Below are 21,721 nucleotides of genomic sequence, written 5' to 3' on the forward strand. Positions count from 1 at the left end.
TCAATTAATAGATTGTTCATTTTCTAAATGTTGTCATAGCGGCGTTCTGCATAGATGTAGCCCAAATTCCCATAGCTGATCAAGTCTTGTTTCTGTTCTTCATCTTTAGACCAAACTATTAAGAGTGATGAAAATGCACTATTATAACAGTACATTCTTCAGTTATTTGAAATTTCTATAAAGGCTGAGAAATAATTAACAAGGGTGATCATAGCATTGATAAAACAACAAATGTGATAAGTATGTATAAGTGTAGTTAACTTTCGTTTAACCCATTTTCTTTTTTAACTGAGACCACAGGTGCCTCCTAAAAAGGGACAAGAGTCGAACTATTTGAAAAGCGTTATCTATTGTAATGGCATGAGCTGGGCACATAAAGCCTTGTCATAACAGATTACCTAACATGTTTTGCAGTCAACTGCAGTACCCTGTATTCAGTGTATTGTTCTCGACTCTTCCTGTGCTCCCCCATCCACACTCTGTAGACAAAAATGACGTGATCAACCTTTTAATGGTGGGTTGGGGGTGGTCTGTCACAGCTACATTGTTTCAACAGACACATTCCAATGGTGTGTGAATTAGGGCTGGGTGATTAATCGAAATGTAATTGTGATTTCAATTTTGGCTTCTAAGGAACATAAAAACATTATAATACAGGAAGTCCTCGAGTTACGACGGACTCGAGTTACGACGGACTCGACCTACGACGTTTCGACTTTACGACACCCATGCCTCGTCCGCCATTTTGTCCCAGCACCATAGTGTTTCTGCTTAGCTAGTGCATAGTGCTTGTCTGTGTTTGTGCGGCGGGAGTATCTTTGTCTTTTTCGCCCTCCTTTTTTCACACTCTCAACATTAATGGTAAGTACAGCATCTTATTTTTTTATTTTAATGTATTTTAGTTTCTTTATACGAACTGTTAACCTTTCCTGCTACGGTCACCTGACCGTGGTCGGGAGACGTAGGGGTTAACTCCCTTCTCTCGTTGCAAAGCTGAGCTGGGTGGCGGCAACAATAAAGGCACTAAGCACCGATTTGCTGCTTTAATGGCTTTATTAGCGCCTCTGCACATTCAACGTCAACGGGTCCTCCGCTAATCGCTACTCTTCCCCGGGCGCCGTCACTTCACTTGCTACTGTACACACTCGCACCGGCGCGCACTCCTTCCTCCTTCGCAGTCCCGTCTCACTCACACATCGACGCACACGCCTACACACACTGAGCTTGCTGTCACAATCAAGTGGGACAATACCCGTAACAGAAGTATTTCGCCGTAAAATTCGACTTTAACGGTGAAATCCGACTTACGCGGAAAATCGTGTTACGTCGCCAACGTAGGAACGGAACTCGTTCGTAAATCGAGGACTTCCTGGAGAAGGAAAACGATTAACGTGCAGTGGTGCGGCTTATATATGCAATTTCCTGCCTTGTAAACGCACCCTGAGCGCACCATGTGTTGCTTGTAGCAAGCGTGTGACAGATGTTCTTCTGCCTTCCCTAAGCGTCCTTTAAGCTGTTTATTGACACCCCAGTTAAGAGTTCACTGTAAAACAAAACGTACAACAAAAAGAATTACTCACATTGAATATTTAAATACAAGACGCACATCGTTCTAGAAATCGCCAGCTTATGCTATCAATAAATGGAAAACCCTATTGACGGGCTAGCTAAAATTAGCATTAGATCACGGGAGAGATTTACCTTCAAATAACGAATATTTACACACAAGCGCCATGGTAACACATGTAGACAAACAATATAACAATCCTCAAGGCATATATTCTTCAGAATCTGTGAAAATCGAGTTTAATAAACTTTTATTGCGACTTTCTTCTTCTACTCTTTTTAGCTCACTGTAATATGCAATGCCATGCATGCAGTGTGCCACACTGCCCCCAAGAGGCCAAGGTGTGTACAGCAAGAGCATCAGATAGAGTCAGGGCTTTGTATAAAAAGACACAAATGTTTTTTTTCTCCCTGACTAGGGTTGGGCAGCGAGAATCGAGAACCGATTGGAACCAGGACTAACATTCAACGTTCTCCCAGAATAGTTCAAATTAAAACATTTCAGTTGCCGGTTTTGATCCCTAGTCCGCCGACCCCGAAAAAGTGTCTTTGTTAAAATTAATGACCAGTTGCCGCAGTGCAACACTTGGAATAAGATTATATTGTGGAAAGGAGGCTTTCACGATGTGTAGCGACTGACACACTCCGAGCCTCAACCTACACCGCGCGGAGCTTCAGTAAAGTCAACTCTCAAGTCAGTTGGGTGAGTGAAACAATAAAATACGTCTATGCCAACATTGAGACAGCTAACAAGGTAAACGGTTGATTGAGGAGAAAGGTTGATATATTGTGTGTCCAGGAGACCAGGTGGAAAGGCAGTAAGGCTAAAAGTTTAGGGGCAGGGTTTAAATTATTTTACCATGGTGTAGATGGGAAGAGAAATGGAGTCGGGGTTATTTTAAAAGAAGACTTGGCTAAGAATGTCTTGGAGGTGAAAACAGTATCAGATCGAGTGATGATGCTGAAACTTGAAATTGACGGTGTTATGTATAATGTGATTAGTGGCTATGCCCCACAGGTAGGATGTGACCTAGAGGTGAAAGAGAAATTCTGGAAGGAGCTAGACGAAGTAGTTCTGAGCATCCCAGACAGAGAGAGAGTCGTGATTGGTGCAGATTGTAATGGACATGTTGGTGAAGGAAATAAGGGTGATGAAGAAGTGATGGGTAAGCACGGCATCCAGGAAAGGAACTTCGAGGGAGATATGGTGCTAGACTTTGCAAAAAGGATGCAAATGGCTGTCGTGAACACTTTTTTTCAGAAGAGGCAGGAACATAGGGTGACCTACAAGAACGGAGGAAGAAGCACGCAGATGGATTACATCTTGTGCAGACGATGTAATATGAAGGAAGTTACAGACTGTAAGGTTGTGGTTGGGGAGAGTGTGGCTAAACAGCATAAGATGGTGGTGTGTAAGATGACTCTGGTAGTGGGGAGAAAGATTAGGAAGACAAAGGCAGAGCAGAGAACCATGTGGTGGAAGCTGAGACAAGACGAGTGTTGTGTAGCTTTTCGGGAAGAGGTGAGACAGGCTCTCGGTGGACAGGAGAAGCTTCCAAAAGACTGGACCACTGCAGCCAAGGTGATCAGAGAGGCAGGCAGGAGAGTACTCGGTGTATCTTCTGGCAGGAAAGGAGAGAAGGAGACTTGGTGGTGGAACCTCACAGTACAGTAAATCATACAATGAAAAAGGTTAGCGAAGAAGAAGTGGGACACTGAGAGGACCGAGGACAGGCCAAAGGAATACATTGAGATGCGACACAGGGGAAAGGTAGAGGTGGAAAAGGCCAAGCAAGAGGCATATGATGACATGTATGGCAGGTTGGACACTAAAGAAGGAGAAAAGGATATATACAGGTTGGCCAGACAGAGGGATAGAGATGGGAAGGATGTGCAGCAGGTTAGGGTGATTAAGGATAGAGATGGAAATATGGTGACTGGTGCCAGCAGTGTGCTAGCTAGATGGAAAGAATACTTCGAGGAGTTGATGAATGAGGAAAATGAGAGAGAAGGGAGAGTAGAAGAGGCAAGTGTGGTGGACACCAGGAAGTGGCAATGATTAGTAAGGGGGAAGTTAGAAAGGTATTAAAGAGGATGAAAAATGGAAAGGCAGTTGGTCCTGATGACATTCCTGTGGAGGTATGGAACCATCTAGGAGAGATGGCTGTGGAGTTTTTGACCAGCTTGTTCAATAGAATTCTAGTGCGTGAGAAGATGCCTGATGGCATTTTTAAGAACAAGGGGGATGTGCAGAGCTGTGGGAACTATAGAGGAATAAAGTTGATGAGCCACACAATGAAGTTATGGGAAAGAGTAGTGGAGGCTAGACTCAGGACAGAAGTGAGTATTTGCGAGAAACAGTATGATTTCATGCATAGAAAGAGTACCACAGATGCATTATTTGCCTTGATGATGTTGATGGAAAAGTACAGAGAAGGTCAGAAGGAGCTAGATTGTGTCTTTGTAGATCTAGAGAAAGCCTATGACAGAGTACCCAGAGAGGAACTGTGGTACTGCATGCGGAAGTCTGGAGTGGCAGAGAAGTATGTTAGAACAATACAGGACATGTACGAGGGCAGCAGAACAGCGGTGAGGTGTGCTGTAGGTGTGACAGACGAATTTAAGGTGGAGGTGGGACTGCGTCAGGGATCAGCCCTGAGCCCCTTCCTATATGCAGTGGTGATGGATAGGCTGACAGATAAGGTTAGACTGGAATCCCCGTGGACCATGATGTTTGCAGATGACATTGTGATCTGCAGTGAAAGCAGGGAGCAGATGGAGGAACAGTTAGAAAGATGGAAGCATGCACTGGAAAGCAGAGGAATGAAGATTAGCCGAAGTAAGACAGAATATATGTGCATGAATGAGAGGGGTGGTGGGGGAAGAGTGAGGCTACAGGGAGAAGAGATAGCAAGGGTGGAGGACTTTAAATACTTGGGGTGAACCGTCCAGAGCAATGGTGAGTGTGGTCAGGAAGTGAAGAAACGGATACAAGCAGGTTGGAATGGGTGGAGGAAGGTGTCAGGTGTGTTATGTGACAGAAGAGTCTCTGCTAGGATGAAGGGCAAAGTTTATAAAACAGTGGTGAGGCCAGCCATGATGTACGGATTAGAGACAGTGGCACTGAAGAGACAACAGGAAGCAGAGCTGGAGGTGGTGGAAATGAAGATGTTGGGGTTCGCTCTCGGAGTGACCAGGTTGGACACGTCCAGAGAAGAAATAGTGAGTATATTGGTAGAAGGATGATGAGGATCGAGCTGCCAGGCAAGAGAGCTAGAGGAAGACCAAAAAGAAGGTTGATGGATGTCGTGAGGGAAGACATGATGCCAGTTGGTGTTCGAGAGGAGTATGCAGGAGATAGGCTTACATGGAAAAGGATGACGAGCTGTGGCGACCCCTAAAGGGACAAGCCGAAAGGAAAAGAAGAAGAAGATACTGATATTGGTTATAAAGAACCCCGAGTCAAATGTTCATTTTGGTCTATGCTGCGGGCTGCTAAGAAAATGGATGTTCATAATTTGGACACCTTTTACTTAAACCATGCAAACCTTTTTGACGCATCCCCCTAAAAGAATCTGAATCGAGAATTGTTTGGAACCGGAATTGAATTAAGGAACCGGAATCGCTCAAATTCAAACGATGCCCAACCCTACCCCTGACTCACTGACATGAAATCAGACGAAAATGTTTCTCCTTTAGGCTAATTAGGATTACCAACATTATTTCTGTTTGCTAAATGCCAGAATATTGAGAGGATTTTTTTGAACACATATATATGCAGTGGGTACGGAAAGTATTCAGACCCCCTTACATTGTTCACTCTTCGTTATATTGCAGCCATTAGCTAAAATCATTTGTTAATTTTTTTTCCTCATTAATGTACACACAGCACCCCATATTGACAGAAAAAATTGAATTGGTGAAATTTCTGCAGATTTATTAAAAAAGAAAAACTGAAATATCACACAGCCATAAGTATTTAGACCCTTTGCTCAGCATTTAGTAGAAGCACCCTTTTGAGCTAATATAGCCATGAGTCTTTTTGGGAATGATGCAACAAGTTTTTCACACCTGATTTTGGGGATCCTCTGCCATTCCTCCTTGCAGATCCTCTCCAGTTCTGTCCGGTTGGATGGTGAACGTTGGTGGACAGCCATTTTCAGGTCTCTCCAGAGATGCTCAATTGGGTTTAAGTCAGGGCTCTGGCTGGGCCATTCAAGAACAGTCACGGAGTTGTTCTGAAGCGACTCCTTCGTTATTTTAGCTGCGTGCTTAGGGTGATTGTCTTGTTGGAAGGTGAACCTTTGGCCCAGTCTGAGGTCCTGAGCACTCTGGAGAAGGTTTTCGTCCAGGATATCCCTGCACTTGGCCGCATTCATCTTTCCTTTGATTGCAACCAGTCGTCCTGTCCCTGCAGCTGAAAAACACCCCCGACAGATGATGCTGCCACCACCATGCTTCACTGTTGGGACTGTATTGGACAGGTGATGAGCAGTACCTGGTTTTCTCCATACATACCGCTTAGAATTAAGGCCAAAATGTTCTATCTTGGTCTCATCAGACCAGAGAATCTTACTTCTCACCATCTTGGAGTCCTTCGGGTGTTTTTTTGCAAACTCCATGTGGGCTTTCATGTGTCTTGCCCTGAGGAGAGGCTTCCGTCGGGCCACTCTGCCATAAAGCCCCGACTGGTGGAGGCTTGTAGTGATGGTTGAGTTTCCAGAACTTTCTCCCATCTCCCGACTGCATCTCTGGAGCTCAGTGATGTTTGGGTTAATAGACAATACCAGTCACCCCAGATGCGGCAATGTTTTTAGCCATGGCTGTATTTATTTTTATTTATTGTTATTTATTTAGATTTACTTAATGTATTAATGTTTTACTTGTTACTCAGTTATTTACTGGTTGTTCTATTAAGTTATATTTAAAGTTAAGTTTTGGTAGGTAAATAAATACTAAGTTTCAAAATCAATTAATAATTGTTTATTAATCGTGATTTCAATATCAATCAAAATAATCGTGATCATTACATTTTCCATATTCGCCCAGCCTTAGTTGTGCATATGTTATTAACAGATCCACTGCCTGTCCTTGACTGGATGTTGAAGTGCTCTGTAATCAAAGAGTTATCAGTTGTTTTGGAAATGTTGTCTGTCCAGTGTTGTGGCTGCAGAAAGCTCAGCTGTTTGTCAAATGTTGAACAGCGGTGCTTAGACACTACTTATAGCTCACAGGTTTGAGTTGCATCTATTGATAACTCTTGTCATCTGTGCTGCAGCCCAGGCAACCGAGACACATCACACACGCTTCCAAAGACATTAGATACACACACAGACACCGAACATTTCTGTGGCAATGCAGAATGTGCTTCCTACAGTCTTGCTTCTGCTATTTAAGAGCGAACAACGTGGAAGCTTAAAAACTCCACTGTGACACAGTAGAACTGTTCCGGCACAAAAGGGATACAGATTTTCCATTCTGCTTGACCTAAGTGGACAAAAAAACAAAAAAAAAACAAGCGAACAACCATGAGCGTCCTGTAGCCTTGCACAAACCATGGGCTTATGTCAGCAGCATGTTTTTCCCCATAATACATGGGTAAACTCTAAGACACAGTGGTGACATTACTTCACGTAGCCTTAGAGCTGTGATGATGTGGATGGCTGTACGTGCAGGGTGATAGCATGGGGCATATCCTTGATTCGGCAGGGGTATTTGCGTTGGTCATCAGACATCATTTTCCCAAATCATGTCTCAGCCAGACATGGAGGCCATTTGTACACATACAATACTGTCTGGGGGCTGTTCTTTGCTCTTCTTTTCATGCAGAACTCTTGTCTGGTTCTGATGTAACTGTCTCTATAACAGCATTCATGATAAGCTCTTTTGGGGGCTGACAGGGGAGTCACACTCCACTAATAGAGATATTTTTGCTGTCTGATTACATCCTTGTACAAGTATATGCCACATTAATGTGACATAGAGGCCGCCGTCTTCGTTTTCTAAAAAACATTGAATGAGCACTTTAAACACTTCTAAAATCCCCCATAACAAATAAATTCAGGGTAGTAACTCCGTTTGAATTTTGTGTCTCCAAGTCTTGGAGAAACCCTCGGAATTTCGGCCCATACGAGCTTCCATTTCATTTCCATTTTCGACACCGCTTATCCTGGTAAGGGTCGCAGGGCGCTGGAGCCTATCCCAGCTGACCATTCGCACTGACATTCACACTGTCACTGAGTGGGAACTGAACCCACGCTGCCCGCACTAAAATCAGGCGAGTGTACCACTACAGCATCAGTGACTCAGTTTGAGCTTTTTGGTGGATATTTTTAATTGAAACTTGTCAGCCAAGCATAGAAGGAGTTCTCCAAGTAGCGGACGGAATGAAAGGTTCGAGGAGATGTGTTAAGAAATAATGATGTACTGTTTTACTGTAGTTTTTGACCAGATTTTCTGTCGGCGATATCACACACAAACTTTTCCCAAAAAGGCAATTTGTTTTCCCTACGCAAAAGAACACATTTTGTCTGCAACACATCATCCAATTTTCAAAAATCATGGTGGGTGGTGGGTCCGCCGTCGCTGACGTCATAGGCTGTTTCGTACTCCTTGAATGCTGGCAGCTAGATCCATTCCACACATCCACCATCCACACACAGATGTAATTTCTGAATATTACTCCGCAGCAGATTCATGCGAGTGCATTGGCCTGAGGTTCCACCTGTGCGCTCGGGACCTCCTTTGGATAAGCCACAGGTGACAACACCAGAAAATAACACTTTTACTCCGTTACAATGATCTAAATATCGCTCGCTACTTTTATTTATCAATTATTGCTTATTTTTCAACTACCCTATTTTCACTTAAAAGTCTTACATTTTCTCCAAAATTGACGGGGCGCCTTATGCGGCATGCCTTATGTTCGCACCGAGTTCCAAAATCTGTAAATGTTGTTGTGTGACTTTGATGAGCACCCCGCTTGACTGACTGGGAACATTTCCTGCCGACACGCTGCTTATATAGAGGAAAGGCGGATGTGACTGAGGACAGCATGCGTACGTAAAGGGGGAAGGGTGCGCGTGAAGGAGGACGCTAAAGGCACGCCCCCGGTAGGTATATAGCATCGGTATGTGCATTGTGCAAAACATCGGTTTGGCTAAGGACCCCCGAAAATGGCACCTACGAAGAGACACGCTTACGAAGCACAGTTTAAACTGCAAGCTATCAGTTACGCGGAGGAACATGGAAATCGAGCAGCCGCGAGAGAATTCAAGATCAACGAATCCATAGTTCGCAAGTGGAGGAAGCAGGAAAACGAGCTTCGCCAAGTCAAGAAGACGAAGCTGAGTTTCCGTGGAAACAAGGCGAGGTGGCTGGAGTTGGAAGACCAACTCTTCAGATCAGCCAGCGTCGTATTTGTTGCACTGGCCTTCTGTATTTTCGCGTTGAGGGTGCTGCAGGTCGTAGCCCTGGTTGTGGTCCCAGCGGAACCGTGACGCACACGTAACATCGGCGACAAGATCGGATCCGCTAGTACATCTCATATTAATTAGGAAACGTGCCTACAATTATCTAATTAGATTACGGTTGTTAAAGTTCAATGTATTAAGCGATGTTTGGAATTATGTCACAACACAGAATGAACTAACTTCAAATTCAGAAATGGCAAATACAAACGGAAAAATACCGTACTTACGTATTTTCCTGGAGGTTGCATTTGGGATTAGCCTTTGATGTTGGTAATAATGAAAAATGAAGTGAAACTGACAATTTAGATTTTAGTCAATTGTTTTCCAGAAAGAGTGCTTAAAGAGTGTGTTGGACATGCTATTCATGTGGCACAGCTTGAAGCAGGCATCAGGTGTAGGTGGAGATGGGCCTGACTCAAGTTGGAGCCCAAAACAAAAAAGTAAAGAAATTAGGCAAATTTTATTTTAATCTTCAATTTGTACATCAACATGTACTTGAGCGGTGTAAATAACTGTTTTTCTGCGTGAAACTTTTTTCATTCTGTAGAACATGTTCTATTCGTACTCGATAGTCACGATATAGTCATTTTATACATCTCGTGCAACAACCCACACTACATCGAGTATATTCGATATATCTCCCACCCCTAATTTACGGTATGAGTCGTTTATGTTCCTCTTGGCTTGTAATGTTTAGCAAGGTAGAATGTCATGTTTCCAAAAAGATGCAAATGCATTGTGATATAAATTTAGCCACCTAATTTTGACATGTACACATCGGTTCAGTGGAATCATAATATACTGTACATATTATTGTCAATCATCTGCTCAAAACATTATAATTGTTGTCCAAGGTTAGTGACACTTGGTTCATTAAGACAAAGTAAGAGTTTGGCTTTTCAACACGTTGACCGTCGTGGGTTCGTCTCCATTACAAAATAAATGAAGGAGGTGTGGCCTAAACCAGAAGTATGTTTTTTTTTTTAAGGACAGCAAATATAGATAGTCCTCTTTACAAATATGGCATTATAAAACATGCTTTCATTGGTTCTTTGGCTAAATACTTTTATCAGTCCATGTACAAGATAATTGAGAATGCAATAATGTAAGAATGTCTAAATCATCATAAAGTGGAGATGCATGATTTTCATTGGAGTCATAGGATTTTTCATGGATGAAAACAAAATATTTCCATCAACTACTTGATTATTTGTTACTATGGCCAGGTGACTGACAGTTGTGTTGCATCAAAGTGAGCATGCACAATGCTCACAATACAATGCTTTTCGCTGCTCGTGAAACAAGAATGCAGATTTATGGGAAATGGCATTCTGCAACATTGCATGAGTGCTACATGCTGTAGATGTTCTTCCAAGGTGAGCAATTACATCACCATGCAGTTCATATATACGCAGGCCTCGGGGAGGCTAGTAACATTCCAATGGCTGAAAGACAAACATGTTCAAATGAGAATTCAACACACATGCACAGCTTTCGCATGTATTTGCTTAACTTTTCATTCTTTTTTACATTTTCAAAAAATTTATTTGGTGCAAGTTTTTGTTTTCCAAGGTAGACACATCCTTTGAGTCCTAACTGGTAGAGTGCATGGTAATTTCCTTACACCTCATCTCAAGTGAATACTGACAATAGTCCGAGCTTTTAGTCCCCATCTGGTGTGCAGAGACCTCCTAACAAGCTAATTACTGGTGGTATCTTCTCTTTACGGGGCCGGATGATTGGCTCATCTTGAATGTTGGAGTCCAAAATATCAGCTGGCTACGATTAGCTGTGTGATCTTCTTTAGATTGGAGGACATGGTTAGTTAACGGGTATGCACCTCATCTTGAAATGGGAAGTGTCCATGGAGCACCAACAACCTGCCTTATCCTGCTCATCAGGATCCGAAAATGCAGATCAGTGACAAGTAGGAGCGAATAAATATTTGACTAGGCCCTCCCTCCAATGGTTTCTGTGCAGTGAATTTATCTTTGCTCAGTGACTCGTCTCATTGTTCATTGCATGCCATCCTTTTATGTAATGTGAGTTAAGTGTATAATCAAAAGCTGACCCAGTTATTTGTATATTCTATTTTTTCATGTCAAGACTTGATGGTTACAGATAATATTAAACAATACTGTTGTTGTTGGTTTTTTTTTGCATTATAAAACTTTTTTAGGAATCCTTACAGTCTGACATATTCAGTAGCTTAATGTCTGACTCTTCAATCAAAATATTTACACTCTCTTATATGGTTTACCATTTGTAAGTATTACAATGCTAAAATTGTACTTATGCTGTTTTCTGTCCACTGTCAGCTAAACAGCTGTGGGGAAATAGTTGAAGAAACAGAATACTTAGTACAATGGGCCGCATCCTCCCTCTTGTGTGCCAAGTTGAGGTTGTTATGGCAACCAGAAAGTGGTTCCGTACTTGTTGCCATGGTTAAGAAAGAGGTGTAATGACGAAGTTCATTACACAGTAGACGCTTCTGCCATATTAACTCAAGGATGATTTCTCTGTTGGGAATATTTACTATAAATGGAAAACAGAGAAAGTTTCATTAACATTCTGGCACGTTGCTTGCTGTTAGTGTGTAGGCGCCCACACAGATTCAGATATTTGTTTTTCACTATACTGTGCATAATTCCACAAAGTGAGGTAAGGTTCACTACCATCTGGCTAATTATTCAAAAGTTATATGAAACAGTTTGACAAAATGGACACTAAAGCAAAAGTAGGGAATGAATCCGCACACAGATAGATAGAGTTGCACAATTAATAAAATTTTTATTGTGGTTGCGATTATGGCTGCCACGATTAAATTAACCTGATTGTCGGTGATTTTTTTGCATTTAAAATGTGGGCTGGCGGCACGGTGGACGAATGGTTAGCACGTCTGCCTCATAGTTCTGCGGACCCGGGTTCAAATCCGACCTCGCCTTTGTGGAGTTTGCATGTTCTCCCCGTTTTCTCCGGGTACACGAGTTTCCTCCCATGTCCCAAAACAATGAGTGTAAATGGTTGTTTGTTGATATGTGCCCTGTGATTGGCTGGTGACCAGTTCAGGGTATACCCCGCCTCTTGCCCAGAGTCAGCTGGGATAGGGTCCAGCATGCCCGTGACCCTAGTGAGGATAAGCAGTACGGAAGATGAATGATTGAAATGTGGGTTCCGTTGCATATGAAAAGTGCTTCATTTGCAGCCGTGTCCGCAACCTAGTCAGCCAGCCACCAGGGGGCGAATGTAGCCTGGTTACCGTTACTATACCTGCACCACAACACACACACGCACACACACCTCGCGTGATCGCTTTCTCAGTAGCGGACCTCCACCCCATGCATGCAGAGTTGTGCACACACTCACAAAGACACCACACACACACACCGCTCTCCCTGTCACATTGACGTCATACAATGTCCATAACAATGATGTGCCCTACCTCCTGCTCCACCCACCCCAAAATAATATACCAGCACCCGATCTACCGAGGCTACCTTTGATTGCGATCGATGTATTGGGCACCCCTGAGCTATGGGGTCGTCATGGTCCATATTTAACCAACAAATTGTTTTTATGTACAGGAAGTCCTCGATTTAAAATCTGTTCCTATGCTGGCGACATAACCCGAATTTCTGTCTGTTATAGGTATTGTCCCACGTGTGCGTTGTTGTGTGAGTGAGAAGGGACTGTCAAGGAGGTAGGAGTGCGCACAGGTGCGAATGTGTACAGTGGCAAGTGTAGTGACGGCGACCGGGGAAGCGTAGCAATTAGCGGAGGACCTGTTGACGTTGAATGTACACAGCCATTAAAGCCATTAAAGGAGCAAATCGGTGCTTCGTGCCTTTATTGTTGCCGCCACCCAGCTCACCTGTGCAACGAGAGAAGGGAGTTAACCCCGAGGAGGACAACCACGGCCCTGGAGAAGGCGTCTCCCCTGCATCTCCCGACCACGGTCAGGTGACCGTTGCAGGAAAGGTTAACACTTCGTATAAAGAAACTAAAATACATTAAAATAAAAAAATAAGATGCTGTACTTACCAGTACTGCTCAGAGTGTGAAAAAGGAGGGCGAAAAAGGCAAAGATACTCCCGGCGCACAAACACAGACAAGCACTATGCACTAGCTAAGCAGAAACACTATGGTGCTGGGGACAAAATGGCGGACGAGGCACAGGCGTCGTAAAGTCGAAACGTCGTAGGTCGAGTACGTCGTAACTCGAGGACTTCCTGTATTTTTTTGCTTAAGAAAATGAAACAGTCCAATAATATCAATTGCATTTGGAACGCCGCTTTTTCATCCACAAAATCCCCCCATGGTGTGTGTGATGTAGAGGACAGAATTGGAGACCAAATTCACTGCGTAGCCAGAGTGTGGAAAAATGAATGTACTATACTATAAAGTGGCAGTAATTAGTCCTATTTTATATATTTAAAATATATACACCACGAAAATCACAACTGTTTTTGGGAAAAAAAAGAAAAAAAAACTGGAGACACTGCATAGCCGGTGTGGACAAAGGAATGTACTATACTATAAAGTATATTTATAGTATATATTTCATATTTCAGATAATCTAGCTGTGGCAAAGAATCCCCTCACCTCCAAAATGATAACTTTTCAGGAAAGACAGGAAGTAAAAAGTAAAAAGTCAGCTTGCTTGAGTTTAAAATTTTGGGGGGAATTCTTTCTGCTAACATCATTTTCAAGTCCAGAACTATGGAATAAGTCCCAATGTTCTCACCATTAACTCGGTCTTTTTAGCTGCTCCCTTGTTATTTGCCAGTTTAAATTGTTCCAGGAAAGGGTAATGGAGGGACACTGTTAAGCAAAACACCGCCGCATTTCTTAATACCCTGGCTCCAATTTCCCCTTGGAGGCAGGTCAAAGTTTAACTTTTAGCTTTATTTAGCCACCTGCCCCAATGTATCCACTTTCAGTAACCAATATGGAAGCTCCTGCTCTGCCGTTTTACTTTAACCTGTTGGTGGATTGTAGGGCTGAAGCTATCGAATCTTCGAGTATCATACCAAATTTTTTTTATCAAATATTCAGGTATTCGGACTAATTATATTTTTGCTCAGTTAAAGAGCAATTATAAATACACAAGAAAAAATAAGCAATTTAAATTCAAAATGAATGACCAATTGTTTAGGCGGCACGGTGGACGACTGGGCCTCACAGTTCTGAGGACCGGGGTTCAATCCCCGGCCCCGCCTATGTGGAGTTTGCATGTTCTCCCTGTGCCTGCGTGGGTTTTCTCCGGGCACTCCGGTTTCCTCCCTCATCCCAAAAACATGCGTGGTATGTTGATTGAAGACTCTAAAATTGCCCGGAGGTGTTAATGGTTGTTTGTTTATATGTGCCCTGCGATTGGCTGGCTTGATCAGGGTGTACCCCGCCTCCTGCCCGAAGATAGCTGGGATAGGCTCCAGCACTCCCGCGACCCTAGTGAGGATAAGCGGCTCAGAATATGGATGGAACAGTTTTATTTCTTAAATGTACATTGAGCAGCAAACTATTTTCTTGTCCAGAAATACCTGCAGTGAGGTATTCATACACAAATACAAATAAATAAAACACACATATACATTTCAGTGAATCCCCTAATCCTCTAAAACAGTTAATAATGTGAATAATAGACCTTATGTGTGTTTATCCCCGCTCTGCATCTTGTTGTTGCGTGTTGACTAGTTATGAAATTATTCCGGACCCAGAAGTGATTGTATCATCCCAACAGATGACCCAATTTAGTTTTCATTACATTGTGCAAGTCGGCAATACTGAGCCGGGAGGGGTAAGCCCACCTTAATAGCCACAATGTCAAAACTAAACTCTAGAGTGCATTACAGACAATATTAAATTGATTAATCAGGAGTTACGGGAATTCAACATAGTACATAACTGATTAGAATTAATTTGAACTATAGAGTAAAGGCGAATTACCAACCATTATTTATCGCATGTGAATATACTGTATGAATGTATAAGAAGTTATGGATGCGAATTATACATAGGTAGAAAACCTTTCCTGATTTCTGGCGTCAACTTTGGTGGTGTGCACATTATACTCGAGAGCATATTATACATGAGAAACTACACTAGTGCCACTAGTGTTAAGGCTGAGACACCACAGTCAGGTAAACCAGAGCCAAATGTTTGTTCCTAAAACTCAACCTCTGAAACAGTTTATTTATTAGCACTTAGCACATTTACTGTTTAAATGGTAGGCATACTTGAATTTTACTTGAAGTACTTTGTTTTTATTGTATTTATTTTAATCCTTTGCATTTAATTGCATTCCTTAAAAACTGTTTATACTATCTCTTTTTTTTGTTTCCTGCGCTCCCTCCATCCACAAGCAACCCATTCTTAATGATGAATTATGTCTTTGTCTCAAAAATGCATAGTTTCTCTACCTGTACTGGGGGTTAGCCTCTTGATTTCAGAATGCAATGACTGCTGCTTCAATTGTCACAAATTTAAAATGTGGCTGTCAGTGTTTCAGTGTCTGAGGACACTTTGTGCTTTTCTAACAGTATGTGACTGACGTAGGGCGATATCCAATCCCCGTCTCTCCACATCTCATGCATTATTGATAAGTGTGCTGAATCCTCTGAGCACTCAGTCGGGGACATCTTGATATGAAAGCCTCTTAGCGTCCTTAAGTCGAGTTGCGAGTCGTAGATTTAATTTGCCTTTAGTGAAGCTCAGAAGTTGCATTAAACTGAAATAAATACGCCATTGTTGCTCATATGACATGAAAAAAAAGAACATAATAATCTGAGTAAATCTTCATTGAGATGGAGGTTTATTTGACATACATGACTTGGTTTACTGTAGTTGCTCTATGCATTGTTGCTAGGCCTATAACATTTAGTCTCTCAAACCTTATTCACACTCACTCATTTGCACATCCAACTCCTCCACTGCCCCTTGATGTTTACAGGGTCTGCACATGACACACAAGACAGATAAATGTCCATCTAGTAGACAAGAGGATTAAAAAAAACAGTGAGCAGACGGAAATATTAATATCTGCAAATATCCTCGAGTAAAGTCTCAATTTCAGTGTGCTTTCTTTCCTTCATCTTGGATTCAGTGTGTGGAGAGTTTTAAGAGCTTGCCCGCGGGTTGCAGCAAGCATGGTTGAGAGGGATGAAATGCCAGGCATAGTTGCAGATTCTTGTTCATTAAGAAATGTATGTGTGGGCATCAGGAACACTCCAGCCGTGCATAAGTGAAGTGTCTTCAGGTCGATGGCAGATACAGCAGGTTCAGTAGAGCATATATGTCAGACTCAGGCCAGCAGGTCGGATATAATTATATTTGGCCCGCAAGACCATATCCAATGTGTAAAAGTTTAAACACGATGTACGTTTCCCAGAAAAATACACTGCCTCACTAGTATATGTGCTTGAAAATGCTCAGTATGTAATGTGTTAAATACATGATTGAAATAAGCTTACACACGTAAATTTGCAATGATTTTTTTAAACATTTGTTCATGCTTTTTAATTAGATTGGTTTAGAACACAACTTATGTTTTGATAACTGAGTAAAAGAATGAAATTAATCGTAACACATAAGTTTGTTCCTCATCCTCAGCTATTCTCAACCCCAAAGCCCCAAAAGAACCAGCGAAGACCTTCAGTTTTGATTACTCCTACTGGTCCCACACGACGGTGAGTCTAGCCTTGTTTGTTTTTGGTATTATGACTAATAAAGGAAACATCTTCTGTTGGTTTTCTTGTGAATTTAACATTATATGCATTCTTTTCTTTTTTCTGCTGCAGCCGGAAGACCCCGGCTTTGCTGCACAGAATCAAGTGTACAATGACATTGGGAAGGAAATGCTGCAGCACGCCTTTGAGGGCTACAATGTGTGCATTTTTGCATATGGCCAGACTGGAGCTGGCAAATCCTACACCATGATGGGCAAACAGGAGGAGGGCCAGGAAGGAATCATTCCCATGGTTTGTCCACTCCTACTTTCTGACAATGAAGCTCTAGTTTTTCTTGATTTAATTAATGTGCTTAATGCTTAAATTTGTGTTTTCTGTAGACACTATTACCTTTTGATGGACTATTGGTACTAACAACTGTCGTTATCTCCCTTCCAGCTTTGTGAAGATCTATTTGAGAAAATCAATGAGGATAACAACAAAAAGGAGCTCTCCTATTCTGTAGAGGTGAATCTCAGGCTACTTTTTCATCTGTCATGTTCTTACTCTGGCATTGGCTCTTCTTGTTAAAGTGGCACTAAACAGGCACAAAAAATGAAATGTAAATTTGACACACAACAGAGAAGAGTAATGTTGTGAGTGAATGAATAAAAAAAAAATTGCTAAGTATATAAAATCAGGCTTCAAAACTTGTATAATAAGGGCCACCTTTCAGCTCTCAGACGCTGTGGGCGTGTCGAATGGATGTGCCAAAAGGAAACAACACTGAGGGGGTGATAGCTTATACGATGTAAAATCGCGTTAGGAGGCTCAACTTCAAAATTGAAAGGTTATTGTGGACTATAATCATAAAAATAAGCACACAAGTCAACTTACCCTCCTTGTAGGTGACATAATGTCACAGCCGAACACGACACCTGACGACAGCGGGACGGTAGGAGGAAGCCCAGGTAGTTAGACAGTCGGCACTGCCCCATTCACTAGTATCAAGTTACCCACGAAGCCATGTCTCTGGTGAAAATTTACAAAACTATCCGTCGTAAAATGGGCATTGTAGAGTCAGGTGGTGGTGTTGATGTTCAGCTCCCCATCTCCGTGTGTTTTTAAAAAGTCAATCCATCATGACGTCACGTGGCTCTGTTTTAGCCCCGCCCATAAAATCAGGAAAATTCAAACGGTGAAAAAGATGCTTAATATTTATCTCAACAATTCAGCACTATATTGGTATGTCTTTGCATATGTTTTCAGGAATTATATTCCTCCCCTCACCTATGGTCACGAGGTGTGGGTAGTGACCAGGTAGTGGTAGCCAAATGATGTGGCTGGGGCATCTGATTCGGATGCCTCCCGGACGCCTCCCTGGTGAGGTGTTCCGGGCACGTCCCACCGGGAGGAGACCCCGGGGACGACCCAGGACACGCTGGTGAGACTATGTCTTTCGGCTGGCCTGGGATCCCCCTGGAAGAGCTGGATGAAGTGGGTGGGGAGAGGGAAGTCTGGGGGTCCCTGCTAAAGCTTCTACCCCCGCGACCCGAGTTCGGATAAGCGGTAGAAAATGGATGGATGGATAGATATTCAAACACATTTAATGTATTTAGAAACAAAACACGGATTTCTCCTTAGTGCCACTTTAACTTTTCCTAGCACTAGTCTTATAGTGTCTGTGGCAATATGAATTTGTCAAAATATCTTTATTTATGTGTGACGTACCTCTTGGGAAGTAATTGTAGATTCACATTAAAAGGATGCTGTTGAGTTGGCAGATCTGATATACTGTGGTATGAGATTCTAACGTTCACACTCAGCTTTGTTGTAACTATGAAGAAAGATCCCTGCGTGAGAAAGTCCTGATAAGATGGGGCTCATAAGAGATTAAAACATCAGCAAAATAAGCAAAATAATTTTAGTTTGTATCAAATACTGTGCAACCTTTTAAGGTTAAGGTCAAACCCCGCATATTTTAGGATTTGGAAACAAATTCTTCCATAGAAAATAATGGAAATAGAGAGAATCCAAAATGTTGCTGTCATAAAACCTTTAACGGCACATGTAATTTTGAAGATAATATTTTAACACTGTAAACAATCACATAGCCAGCACAGTGTTACAGTGGTTGGCATGTCTGCCTCACAGTTCTGAGGTTCAGGATTTGAATCTCAGCTTTGGTCTTCCTGTTTGGAATTTCCTTGTTCTCCATGTGCTTGCATGGGTTTTCTCTGGTTTCTTCACAAAAACAGGCATGTTAGGTTAATTGACAACCCTAGAGGGTGAATGGTTGGTTGTTTATATGTCCCCTGCGATTGGCTGGTAACCATGCTCCAGCTCACCGTCGTCAGGATAAGCGGTATAGAAAATACATGGATGGGTGGACTTGTCATACGAGTGTAATAATAAGTAAATGACTGCGAATGGTTGTTCATGTCTATATATGCCCTACGACTGACTGGCGACCAGTTCGGGCTGTCGTCCGCCTTTCGCCCGAAGTCAGCTGAGATATGGTCCAGCGCCCTGCGACCTTAACCAGGATAAGCGGTGTTGAAAATGGATGGATGGATGGATGGACTTTGGAGGTTCCATTGTACATGATCAACATATTCGGGATAGGACAAGGAACTGAATTTATGTCTTTGTCTGTAGGTCAGTTACATGGAGATCTACTGTGAGCGGGTGCGAGATCTGCTGAATCCGAAGAACAAAGGGAATCTGCGGGTTAGAGAACATCCACTTTTGGGCCCCTACGTGGAGGACCTCTCCAAGCTTGCCGTCACTTCCTATACTGACATCGCTGACCTCATGGATGCGGGCAATAAGGCCAGGTGAGACACTTTCTGGAAAAACTGTATGATCGGATCAGCTGAATTGCACCATTTCGGGGGAAAGTTGCAGGAAGGCTAAGAAGAAATGGAATGTGGAAATTATTGTATAATTTTCCTAGCTGAATGATTAGTATTGTTCAAGGAACAACAAAATTCAAGAAAAAAAAAAAAACCCCTGCCAGTTTAAGTTTGAAGCCCATTCTCAGAATGGCATTTCTTAAATTTAGTCTTTGTTTTATGGATTGAGTGCTTCTAATTAAATAAATCATGTTTTCACTTGCATTAAATTAGTGTCCGTGTGTAAGTGTATTTGTGTCACTGTGCAATTTCCTGCAGGGAGGCACAAACCTTGCCTTAATCTTCCTGTGCTGACTCATGAGGGACTGTCACAGGAGGAGATAGGGGTTTTACACGCTATGTTCTAGAAATAAGCCCTCTGAGTGTGCCGTGTGTGTTTGTGTCTGATGTCTTCATGGTATTATCCACCTTCGCCAGGCTAAATAATCCCTAATGTATAAGTCACTCTAATAGGTGTAAAGCCCAGTGACGACTCTGTTGTGTGTAAAATAATTTCAAATAAAAAAATGAATATGCAAAAAGCTTTTTGTTGTTTGGACTAATCTAATTGCAACTGCATCTCTTCACCGACAGAACTGTGGCAGCCACTAACATGAATGAGACCAGTAGCAGGTCCCATGCAGTTTTCACTATTGTCTTCACACAGCGAAAACACGACAGTGAGACAGACCTTTCCACTGAAAAGGTAGGCGACTCTAAACACTCTTGAGACCTTTCTCACTATTCTTATAGTTGTCACTGGATGTCTTTGTGTTTTGTCTATACAGATAATGTTTTTATTTTTATTTATTTATCTTATTTTGTTTCACTAATTGTGGCTTTGTGATAGCATTTCCTCCGGCACATACAAAGAACACTATGTATTTTGCTGAACACAATGCTTTCTTGCTCCAGTTTAACTTGTCACAGTAATATCCAACAGTAAATAATTTCAACTACTGTTGATAACTGTTTTTTTTAATGAATTATTTTGCTATAAATAATCTTTACTGGTATCAATGAACTAATGTTTATGTGACGACTGTTTTCCTTCTTCAGTTACGTTAATATCATGCTTTATTGTGTAACGTAGTAGTTTCCCCCAATATACTGTACAATATTGATTATTGCTGTATTTTGACATTATCGTTGTCAAAAGATAGTGTTAATATCGTATAGCAATATGTCCATGATAGGTTAATGGTAATTTTGTTCAATGGCTTCTGTTTCAGGTCAGTAAAATTAGTCTTGTGGACTTGGCAGGGAGTGAACGAGCAGATTCCACTGGAGCTAAAGGCACCAGGCTGAAGGTAATACTAAAATTTTGCGTGCACTGAATAGCATCATGAATGGCTTGTTGCTTACTTGTTTAATATATTTATTTGGTTGCAGGAGGGCGCAAACATCAACAAGTCTCTAACCACGTTAGGAAAGGTCATCTCTGCCCTGGCTGAAGTGGTGAGTGCATTGTCTGTTTTAATTATGCTCTTCTCTTCTCTTTGTCTTTCCTAAATAAAATTACCCTTTGTTGTAAAGGATTTTTTTTTTTTTTTTTTTGCCTGGGATGCTGTAATGTCTGCCCTTGTCTTTTCCCCTGTCTTTGTAATACCTGCTTACACAGGACAACTCCACCAGCAAGGTAAACCCTTTGGCAGCTCAACCATTAACCTCTGATTCATCCCATGGGCCAGAATTGACTGCCTTTTGCCATATATATTGTTGACATTGTGCTTTCTTCTACATTTTTAACCCATTTAGTTAAGTGCTGTGCATTTCACTCTTCATGGATTGTTTGGCCAAAGGACTTCAAATTAGAGTTTAGCAGATTTCACATGATCTTATTTTGTTGTCATGATGCAACATGTTGAAAAATCTCAAATGCCATCACTAACTTTGTCACATCACACTCTGTTAAAATTGTCTTCCGCCTGAATAAGGTATTGTATTTACATTTTAGAGCAAAAAGAAGAAGAAGTCAGACTTCATCCCATACAGAGACTCTGTTTTGACATGGCTCTTGAGGGAGAATCTTGGTATGAACATTAACACATTTGTATTACATCACTTGGAAATGATATGTTTCAATATCTTGTGTGTGTACAAAACAATGTAGACAATTTGTATG

General features: G+C 41.9%; 1 protein-coding gene across 26 annotated transcripts in view; it reads left to right on the forward strand.

The window, feature by feature from the left end:
- Positions 1–21,721, forward strand: part of kif1b (kinesin family member 1B) — an 86,421-nt gene that overhangs the window by 15,770 nt on the left and 48,930 nt on the right. For 22 of the 26 annotated variants that reach the window (XM_061781745.1, XM_061781736.1, XM_061781771.1 and 19 more), the window contains 9 exons: positions 16,647–16,723; positions 16,835–17,014; positions 17,162–17,230; positions 19,361–19,539; positions 20,191–20,302; positions 20,829–20,906; positions 20,989–21,054; positions 21,218–21,235; positions 21,554–21,629. In XM_061781745.1, coding sequence (XP_061637729.1) covers positions 16,647–16,723; positions 16,835–17,014; positions 17,162–17,230; positions 19,361–19,539; positions 20,191–20,302; positions 20,829–20,906; positions 20,989–21,054; positions 21,218–21,235; positions 21,554–21,629 — 855 coding nt within the window. The remainder of the gene's footprint in view (positions 1–16,646; positions 16,724–16,834; positions 17,015–17,161; positions 17,231–19,360; positions 19,540–20,190; positions 20,303–20,828; positions 20,907–20,988; positions 21,055–21,217; positions 21,236–21,553; positions 21,630–21,721) is intronic. The other 4 variants (XM_061781753.1, XM_061781906.1, XM_061781915.1 and 1 more) reach the window with 1 other exon arrangement.

The sequence above is a fragment of the Phyllopteryx taeniolatus genome, chromosome 1 (assembly GCF_024500385.1).
Source record: "Phyllopteryx taeniolatus isolate TA_2022b chromosome 1, UOR_Ptae_1.2, whole genome shotgun sequence".
Lineage (NCBI taxonomy): Eukaryota > Metazoa > Chordata > Actinopteri > Syngnathiformes > Syngnathidae > Phyllopteryx > Phyllopteryx taeniolatus.